At 35.5% G+C, this 11,493-nt stretch overlaps 1 protein-coding gene across 1 annotated transcript; it reads left to right on the plus strand.

Annotated features, from left to right (window-relative positions):
• Positions 1-99: 99 nt before the first annotated feature.
• LOC117320958 lies at positions 100-9,268 on the plus strand (the record flags this gene model as incomplete). The annotated part of the gene is made up of 4 exons (XM_033875444.1): positions 100-427; positions 1,538-1,591; positions 8,527-8,823; positions 9,225-9,268. Coding segments are annotated over 4 exons (723 nt in total), but the record flags the coding sequence as incomplete, so codon positions are not given.
• Positions 9,269-11,493: the final 2,225 nt, after the last annotated feature.

Consider the following 11,493-nt stretch of genomic DNA (forward strand, 5'->3'; position numbering starts at 1 on the left):
CTTGTTCATTCAAGCTGTCAGCTGCGTCAAATACTAATCCCTCTGTTTGTCATTTCTACAGATGTCTTCAACTGACTAAACCTTTTTTCATTCAAACAGACGTCCCAAGCTGATGATGATCAGAAGTACAAAATCAGAATATTATATTCTGATATGGTGATACATCTGAGTGAGAGGATTAGCCCAGATAAGAAATTGACCTGGCTGAAACTTTTGACAGCACTAGACCCATTGTTACCTGATGAACTCAATGGTGACGACATTTTATATATTGGACAAATACTTGATAAGCTGAGGGCAAAAGGAAAAATTGATCGTATGAGAGGCTCCTTTGAGGAACTCTATTACGCACTTCGTAAAGTTGATGTTGAAGCAGCCGGGGTTGTTAATGAGACTTCAATCAAGATAAAAGCACTCCTGTCTGAAGGTTAGTCTCATCTAATTTACTTGTTATTAAATATGAAATTTTCTTCAGGAATAAATGAATATTCCCACAAACTTGGTTGTGATAAGCCATTCAATGATATACCTAATGGCTTGTGACACGTACTGTAACTCTCGTCAACACTGATCAAGCCACTTTCAATTGAAATTTCTAATTTTTTTGAACATTGTCTCATTTTTTCCAGACTTTGTATCAATCTTGGCGAAGAAAGCAAATAATATATCATGTTCTTTTAAGTTTCAGTTTCAGCTGGAGAATAATTAAGCCATGATCTGTCCTTGTAATATTGTATCAGAGGTGATCAGTTTCTGTGTGTAACACTTTGGTACCCAATGGTATAACAGCTGATTGATGTCTCATTGTACACAACAATAGCGCATACCTCATTATGACTTCGTACGATCACCAATCAGATTAATCGCAACAGTGTTAGTTGTCATGATAACCATATTACTATATACAGATTATTCTGTATTATAGAAACAAGAGGCCTCTAAACAATATATGTCATTTGGTTAGCATGGCCACAAATAAGGGGTAATGGGGATATTAAAATTAGCCGTCAGCTTACAGTTCTTGAAAACTACTCAAGGGATATTTCTCAAAAGTTACCCCTGTTTTGTTGTGCTGATATATTTTGAGTTTGATTATAAAACAAATAGCCAACATCGCCATCTTAGATTTTGAGAATTGAAGTTTGTTATCACTTTTTCTTGAAAACTATGTCACATTAGGTTCCCCTTGGTCCCTAGTGTTCATTCACTTTTGAATCTGATCAGGAGAAAATGGCAGTTATCTTTGATTTTGACAATTGAAGTTTATTATCTATATTTCTCAAAACATTCTTCTAGATCTTTAGATTATTATAAGGGAAGAAGGAATAGATATAGAAAACATCAGTCTTAAATAGAACCAAATAGCATTCAATGGTAGGCGCCAAGCTCCCTCTGATATCAAAAATGATTATTATTTGATGCATGTCTGGTTGGAACAGTTTGGTACCTGATGGTGTCAAAGGCTCAAAGCTGATTAATGAAACTTTGGTTGTCTATAAGTGTTTTTTCTGGTATATAACCATTCATTTATTTACAGGACCACCGGCAGCAAAGAAACCTGGAACCGAAAGAGATGGAAACCAGATTAGAGGTTGGTAGTGAGAAGGATAAAGCCTTATGTTTATCTTTGTTATTGTTGATGTTCGATATGACGTCAAAAAAGCAGTATATGAATTATAAACATAATGAATTGATATAAGATTGTGTATAAGACATCTATATAGATATACTTAAGACAGTGAGACCTTTGTCAGATTGTGTATAAGACATCTATATAGATATAAACAAGACAGTGAGATCTGTGTCAGATTGTGTATAAGACATCTATATAGATATACTTAAGACAGTGAGACCTTTGTCAGATTGTGTATAAGACATCTATATAGATATAAACAAGACAGTGAGATCTGTGTCAGATTGTGTATAAGACATCTATATAGATATACACAAGACAGTGAGACCTAGCTGTGTCAGATTGTGTATAAGACATCTATATAGATATACACAGGACAGTGAGACCTGTGTCAGATTGTGTATAAGACATCTATATAGATACACACAAGACAGTGAGACCTGTGTCAGATTGTGTATAAGACATCTATATAGATATACACAAGACAGTGAGACCTGTGTCAGATTGTGTATAAGACATCTATATAGATATACACAAGACAGTGAAACCTTGGTCAGATTGTGTATAAGACATCTCTATATACACATGACAGTGAGACCTGTGTCAGATTTTACATCAGATATCTAGACCGGACATTGGGAATCTGTTACATATCCTAACTAACTGACAAACCATGCTTGAAGAGTTTAATCTGGTTTAACGGAAATTTGTTAAAATACATTTCTGAAATGTTTTATTTTTTGGCCCACCTACCTGAATGTGTGGCGTCCGTCGTCTGACCGTCCGTTGTCAATAATCATAACGCACAGAGACTTGATATTGGTCATGTAGCATGCTGGGGTAAATGGCTAAGAAGCTTGTTCAAATGAATGACCTTGACCTGTATTCAAGGTCAGTGGGATCAAATAGGCTAAAACTTATCAAACGACTTCTCAATAACCAAGAGGCCCTGGGACTTATATCAGACATGTAGCTACTCCAATAATATTAGAGGTTTACACGACAGGAAACTTTTGACAGGCTGTCATGTAACCTCTAATCACCACCGCACATAAAACCTGTTGCTGTGACCCACCTAATTAAAGTCGTTTTAAAGTTATGTTTACTCACATTTCATATGATCTGACTTACCTTATTCTATTTATCTATCATAAATACACAAAGTTACACAACGTGCGTCCATATCTATATCCAAGATCAGTGATTATTAGCCTCTTTTGTCGTTTAAGCGTATGTCCCATTTGTATATACCGCCATACTTGTTTTGATTGTGACCTCTCGAGGTTATTTCCGGTTTATCCAAATTTGGAGTTGATATAGACGAAACAAACGAAACGCTGTGAAAATATAACGTTACGCTATCCGTTTTATTTGTAATCTGTATTTTATAATAACCGGAACAGCAAAGTTGTTTTAGTGACCCAATATTTGAACACAGCAGGTTGCAAGTGAATTATTGTGGATATAATTATATTTAAGAGGTGTCCATCGACAGTTTGTGCATAAATGGATTGATACTTCATCAACAAGTAAGCGTACACATACTTGTTAACATGAATTATCGTTTTAGATGGTTTATGACACTTTTTTGTCGCGCCCTAGAATCAGGGCACTGGCAGCTACAAGAAAAACACGCTGAGGGGATATGAGGTCGCAATATCCACCAATGTAATCAGGTGGAATAAGACCTCATATACGTGTAGGAGTAACATGTACCATGCTTGGATAAAGGGCAATCAAGTTTGTTCAATTGAATGACCTTGACCAACATTCAAGGTCACAGGGGCCAATTAGGCTAAAATATTTAAACAACTTCTTCTTAATAACCAGGGGGCCCAGAAACTTGATATTGGGTCTGTGGTATCCTGGGATAAAGGGCTTTTTTCATGGGCAGGTTTTTATGAAATGAATGACCTTGACCTGCATTCCAGATCTCAAAGGTCATATAGGCAAACAAATCTTCAAAGGACTTCTCAATAACCAAGAGGCCCAGGGAGTTGATATTGGGTCTGTAGCATTCTGATGTGAAGGGCCACCATTTTTGTTCCAATGAATGACCTTGACCGACATTCAAGCTCACAGGGGTCAAATAGTCTAAAATGTTTAAATAACTTCTTCTCAATAACCAAGAGACCCAGATACCTGTTATTAGGTCTGTAGCATGCTGGAATGATGGACTACCAAGTTTGTTCAAATGAATGACCTTGACCTTCATACAATGTCACAAGAGTCAAAAAGACTAAAATCTTTAACCAACTTCTCAATAACCAAGAGGCACTTGGAATTGATATTGGGTCTGTAGCATGCTGGGTTGAATGCCTACAAAGTTTGTCAAAAGAATGACTTTGACAGACGTTCAAGGCCATAGGGATCAAATAGGCTCAAATTTTCAAATACCGTACTTTAGAATATTTTAGCGTCGCCAAGACGGTTTTTGCTTAAAATGGGTGGTTAAATTTTGGTGCATCAAATTATGGCGTTTACCAACATGTGTGTTAAATTTTGGCACTTTCCTGTAGTTATGTAATTGATATGTTGTTCATTACGCTACGAAAGTCTACATATTTAGTAGAAGCCATGTCGCATGGACACGTGTACACGGTGATTAAAAGCTCTGTGGCTAAGTGACAAGATTTGATCACCTACCTGAGATATAGCCTTTGTTTGAAAAGGTATTTGAGAACACTCTCACCTAGTTGCACAGGAAAACATGTAGTCGTCGCTTTGTAAGTTCCACAAGTTAATCGATTGATTGAGACGCGACTTATCCTTGAACACAGCTAATACAACAATCAATATGAAAGCAACCTGAATGAAATGTATGACACGAATGAAATGTATGACACATTTAGATGAAAACATACCTTTATTGACGTGTTTTTATCAAAAAACAATATTCCAACACACATCAACACGGACCGTGCAAGCTAGTAATGGGTATGTAGTAAATGAACGGAAAGACGGTTGCTATAATCCGGCTTTTGTTCCGACAATTTTTTTTCATGAAATTTTGGTGTGTTTAATGTTGGTTCATTCACCCCAGGCCCCTAATAATCCAAAATATAACCACCTCCAAAGTATCCCCAAATACAGTAACTTCTTTTCAATAACCAAGAGGCCCAGAGACATGATATTGGGCCTGAAGCATGCCGGGTTGATAGGTTACCAAAATTGTTCAAATGAATGACCTTAACCTTCATTCACGATCACAGAGATCAAAAAAGGCTAAAATCTTTAACCGTCTTCTTTTAGATAACCAAGATAACCAACGGGGGTCCATTTTCAATGTTACAAGGGCTACCAAGTATGTTCAAATGGATGACCTTGACCTTCATTCAAGGTCACAGGGGTCCAACAGACTAAAATATTTCCATGACTTCTTCTCAATAACCAAAAGGCCAAGAGACCTGGGGCCGGTTGTTCGAACGTTCATTAAATTAAACCATCATTAAAGTATCATTAAGCCTTAAAATGATTCATTAAATCTCTAATGATAGATTAGTTAATGAATCATTAAAAAATGTGTTGTTGGAAAGGTCATTTAAGGGATCATTAACACATTAAGGTTTAATGAAGACTAAATGACGGATCCACAATTAAACCATCATTAACTGTGGGAATTCCCTCTTCCCACAATGCAATATGCGTAAACATCCTGGAAACATGTAAGCTACAAAGATGGCAAGAGGAAAAAAATACTCAGTCATTTAACGACCATATGTTTGTGAATTTTCCTGTAAACCAATGACAATAATAAATACATTATGTTCGTGTAATGTTTTAATGATACAACCGTTAATGGATATAGGAAATTAGGTTATTTAAGCTTTAGTTATTTTAGAAACATAACGAAACAGGTTATATAACATATATATATTAAGCACTCTTGTTGGCCCGGATAGAATCACGGAGGTGTCTTATGTGGGAGGAGACGGGAGTATACGTAGGAAAGTACATAGTCAGGAAGGGCAGGTAGCCCTATTTACCCTTTTCACGTCCGATCGGGGAATCGAACGAGTGCGATATCCACTTTGCTACCCGACCACCCTAGAATACGATTATTCTGTTAAGATATAATTTAATATCTTAATGATTTCCATTTTCACAAAATAATATTGTAAGCTTGCCTCATTGACGAGAAAATGTTTTAAAAACATGATTTCGTTCAGTGTTACAAGATATTTTGTTTGGTCTGTATACATTCATTGTCACATATTGCCTGAACGTAACTGATGGAATGGTATCCCTCCCGATTGACAAAAGTCGGCTCGTTCTGAGTCGGAGCCTGAATACGAATCCGTGTTCCAGAAAAAACAATACATGGATACTAGCTAGTGGTTGTAGTTTCCAAATGCTATAATCTTCATTATCATGCTAAATGTGAAAACTGCATGGGAAGATATTCGAAAGAGCGCCGGTCCTAACGTGATGCATTTGCTATTATGTTGCTACACTTTGTAATGTACCTTCCTGTTTTGTATTGATTTAAACATATTTTTATTGTCCCAGCAAAAAGGACTGGGCACAAGTCATAACAAGATTATGAAAGCCCTCTCCATAATACTTACAAAGGTTCAATATTTGGCAAAAAGAGAGTGTGAAAGTCATCAATTGAATGTTTTTTGAAACATTGGTCTCCGAAGATTCAAAAGGTATAAATTCACATAATTATTAAAATTTTTAGAAATGTATGTGAATTGTGACATAGGAAGAGAGTCAGTTTTATACTTTGAAATATGCGGAACATAACTGTTGAAACCATACCCATGCGCATGTGGGTTAATGTTGCGTCCCGTTTTGTTGCTCAGTAGTGTATTCATGTAAAATATACATTGTTGTACATTGTTGCAACTTGTACATTCCAATGACGTCACATTGTTTACAGATCCCGCGTTGTGTCTGCACTGCCTGACACGAAGGCTTCATTCTGTGTTTTTTAGTGTTTTTGTTAGTTTTCTGATAATTCAATTGATCAGGTAGGATTAAACAACCCCAATCAATATGAGGTGTGAATGTAATTTTAAGTTTAAACCGCATGTTCCGAAAAATACTTCAACTTTCACTTTGTCAGTGCATTCGTGATCGCAGCTTCGATCGGCTGTCATGGCAACGACGAGGACGGTGGTTTCATCACAGTGACGAATTAACAAACTTGCACGTGTACAGCCGAAAACTTCTAACTATACCTTATGTCTTTGGAAATCATCTGTAGTTAATTAATTGAATTTATTACGATCCATTGCATTCGTTTATTAACGTTTGTTCGTTTCTATACGCCGATTTCGATACTTAAAACACTGAAGAGTTCCAATATTGGAGAATGAACATTAACACTTGCTCTATGAATCGTCCTAGAGCACCCGACTACCCTAAATCAATACTTATGAAACAGGTAAGAGCGTGAAGGTAATTGTATGAGAACAACGAAAAGTGCTATACATTCTTACGAAAATGACAAACATCGTCAAAATTACTTAAAAAGTAGTCAATTAATCGGCACTTCTCCAATTAACACCAGTTTATAACGCCGTTATGTAACCATACTTGAATAAATAGAAGAATGTACAGCACTTTTTCTCGGTTTCTTAGCACGATGAATAAGTGTATCATATTTGTTTGTACGACAATATACGTTGGTCGGGTGCTCTGGCCATATTTACCGACCAAGTGTTAATGTAGTCCTTCGTGCCGGTCACGTGACCACGCGAGAACACGAGGAACGACGAAAACATCCCGATAAAGACGTTGGACACCTAACATTAAAATCCGATCAAAAAAACAAACAGAACTAACCGGAAAATCATTAAATATTGAATTTATATTAAAACATGACGTTTTTTGTTCTTTTTAATTATAAATGCAACATTAACCCACATGCGTGATGTTTTGATGACCATCCATGTCCTATCATGACTCAAACCGAACAACACTGGAAACAGCATTCCGTTATACCTATTTGCCATACTGAAGTACCGATACTAATTCATATTCGTATTTCCTTCATCGATATGCACCAATGTCACATTATATTTTTTTCGTTAACATAGAAGTAATGAAAGGAAACACATGTGTATTTCCTTACTGACTATATAAGTAAAACAGAGTTACCACTTTAGTGATGTTACCTATATTTTGCTCCTATTCATAAGTCTCTCCATTTAATCTCTTACTAAATCTACGGTTAAAAACGATCGCTTCTGGACAAAACCGGTATCTCGCTCAGACTTCGTTTTCGGTATAATCATCAGACAAAAATTTCGATGGGATAGCTGACTGTGCCGTCTTCTAAGTACATAAAACATAATATTCATCGCCATTTCCAGTAATGATGGTTTAATGATGCCCCCAACCATCTTTAAATATCTGTGATTTAATTAAGCTTTAGTGAGCCGTGAATCATTGATTAGCGTTAATGAACGTTTGTGACACATCATAACTTTGCAAATGACGTCATGACATTTAATAAAAGTTTAATGAAGGTTAAATTCATAATTATTTTTTAATGAACGTTCGAACAACCGGCCCCTGATATTTGGCTTGTAGCATGCTCTGATGAAGGACTAGGAAGTTTGTTCAAATGAATGACTTTGTCCATGATTTAAGTTTGGAAGACTTGAACTGGTCAGAATATTTAAAAGACACCTTTACAAATAACAGCGTGGCCCAGATATCTTATGTCTGGTGTGTGATACACATTTTCTTAATTACGTTAATGTATAAAAAGGATCACTTGATAGCAGGTGAGCGATTCAGGCCCATTGGGTCTTTGTTTTGTCCATAACCTGTTTTGGTTCTGCATTTAGTTGTTAAGTTTATACTCAAGCATGTATAGTTTTTAGTCAAAATTGCAGCAGTTATTTTGGTATTTTACAAATGTTTGATTTTACTTTTAGCAAAAAAATTGGCTATTTCGACGCATAAGCAAATAATTGAGACACAGGAAGATTCTGAAGCAGCATTCATAGACTGTAAAGTGGATCCTGTACCAAACAGTATTGAATGGAAAAGAGACAAAAGATCACCACCAGAGAAAAGAGTTGTCGTTGACAATCATAAATACTTTTATAGTGTGGAAGTGCCAACACTTGTGATAAGAAACCCAAACAAACCAGTGGATGAAGGTTACTACCAATGCACGGCAGAAGCCAATGGAAAATCAGCAGATGGCGATGTTGTAAAACTTAAAGTGTGTAAGTATACATTTGTATATTACATCTGGGTGAAATTTCAAAAATCTTCTCCTCAAGACCCAAATAAGGTAAAATCAAGTCATAGATGGAAGGGTCTTAAGGTGCTTTATCAAAATTTTGATGGTATGGACATGTTGGCCCTGACTGAAACCCTTGGGTGATGGGAGGGGCCAAAAGGGTAAAATTAACTGAAATTTTAAACATCTCCTCAACGAAGACCCAAATAAGGTAGAATCAAGTCATAGATGGAAGGGTGCTTTACCCAAATTATGTTTTTCATTACCCTGGACTCGCACGTTTGTCGTTTGCCCCTTGAGAAGGGTTAAGCTTTACTATAATTCATATAGGGAAATCATATTTTTAACTATCATTTGTTGGATTTGGTGTTGAAATACAACTAGCAATTCTAGCTGAAAGATTAGCGCGGCAAAAAGGATCAGATTGACAGAAATATTTCAAAACTTATGTGACTGTCAATGCCAATGGGCCTCTTATTAGGAATTCTGGTAATACAGGTAGAACTGACCTATCTGTTAACTGGCTGTTTATAAATTATTTTTCCAACAGTTGCTGTCAAACCAGGAGCGAGCAGAGCAAACACCAACATAACAAGGTCAGTTGATGAGGTTATAAACTGAAATATCAAGGATAGTAAATAAAATCTATAAAGATGTGTATTTATTGTGTGAATTTTCAATGATAGTTATATCTCAAATGATAAAATCATAAAACATGACGTATCCTGAAAACAAACAGAATTTTTTTTAAGGTTTTTAATAACAACACAGTATTTTCATAATCACTGAAAAACAGCATATGTTTCATTCCATTATCAATGGTTTTATTTACAGTATTTGATATTGTGTTTTTATGGAGGCGTTTACGCCTGCCATATTACAGTCACCTACGAGTTGTGACATCACAATCTCTCACTTTCATTTTCGTTATATTTCCTTTCACAGTTCATTTTGTAGTTTCTTTCGGTTCATATATGATGTAGTTGAACTATATATACATTTATGAAAACTATCAAGACTACAAATAAAGTGCTATTACATGAAAAAAGGTATATTCAGTATAAATTTCTCTTCGGCGGAAGCCCGGAATTTGAGACCTCCTGTGGTAATTTCTGCAACTAGGGGTAATGATTCGCTTGGTTCCATGTATGAGGCACGTCATTGTAGTCCGTCATTCAAAGTAGATGTGCACACAAATGTATTAACTATGCTGATAATGTTGTGAACATTTCAGGAACTATTTTGAATAAACAATAAGAATAATGTCTTGTAAATATCTACACCTGCATCGATTTTTGGAAATTTATATCGAAAATACTGATTGAAGGGAGATAACTGCGAGATTCTGACGTTACCTTACAGAGGACACTTGTTTAACTACTAGGAATAAAGACGGCATAACAACCAAGTGCAAACAAATTCCCGATTTTCATAATACCCTCCAGGTTTTGGCTAACAACATTTCTTTTGTTTACAACTTGGTAGTTTGTTCACGAGATTTTATGAGATTTGGTCCGATATTTAGCGATCACTTGTTCCGTCTGTTTGCGTGAGCGAGCACTCTGTCAAAATGGAGGCACGTGGACATGGGCTTCACACGAAGCATCAAAGTGTGATGATTGTCGCTAGAAATTAATATCTATCATCATGAATTAAAGGCAAGTTGCTTACAAAGTTTAAATCTGTTTGTTGACCCACTGAAATAAGCGTTTGTTTATTTAGGACGAAACTGTTTACGATAAGTTGTTCAAGCCTGGCCAGACCACAAAATCACAATATCTACTGCGATTATAGTCCGAATTTTCTGACGATCTTGCTATATACGATATGCGGACTTTAATCAGCTTTAAGGCGATATCAACACCAGAACCCTCCGGATTACTGCGATAACTGATCGAAGTCCCTGTGTTTCAAATCTATGAATCGGTAGACCTACGTGATGGCGTGATGGAATTCGATCGTTTATTTTTTAAAACTATTAAAGAAAACTAGCACATATCTGTCATGGTGGTCATTTGTGCTGTACCTTCCCCGACAGAGACAATATACAGAATCTGGATTTTTGTGATAAGGTTTACTGCAGTAGCTACTCGCACTCGTAATATATATGAAAATGCTAAATTATTATTGAACCAGCTTGTCTTATTTATATATTATTCATCTCACGATTCAACCTTTTCACATGCTTTCATGTAATATGTATATACATTTGTATGCACCAAGCTGTGAAATGTTTAATTTTGTATTACATAGAATATTTAAACAATACAAATTAATTGTAGATTAACAAAATGTATACCAATTGCATTTTAACCTATTAGTACAACTTTTTGTTGTTTTCATGTAAAATGATAAATACATGTATATATCTATTGGCAATCGATATAAAATCCATATAATATAAGACTTTCTCAAATATCAATATTCCTCATAACTTTCAAAATAAATCTATATTTGCTTTTGAAATTTCATTAAAAATGTTTGATTTTCATGTCACGAACAAATCCCTTAAAATGATCATCAATCTCCTTATTGGTCTCCAGAAAGTGTGAAAATAAATGAAACTTTTTTGTCAATAATTCTATTCATTATGAATTCATGTATAACCATTTAGGTTTTTTCCAATGTTGACCTTTAAAACTATATATATATA

This window comes from Pecten maximus, unplaced genomic scaffold, assembly GCF_902652985.1.
Source record: "Pecten maximus unplaced genomic scaffold, xPecMax1.1, whole genome shotgun sequence".
Classification (NCBI taxonomy): Eukaryota; Metazoa; Mollusca; class Bivalvia; order Pectinida; family Pectinidae; genus Pecten; species Pecten maximus.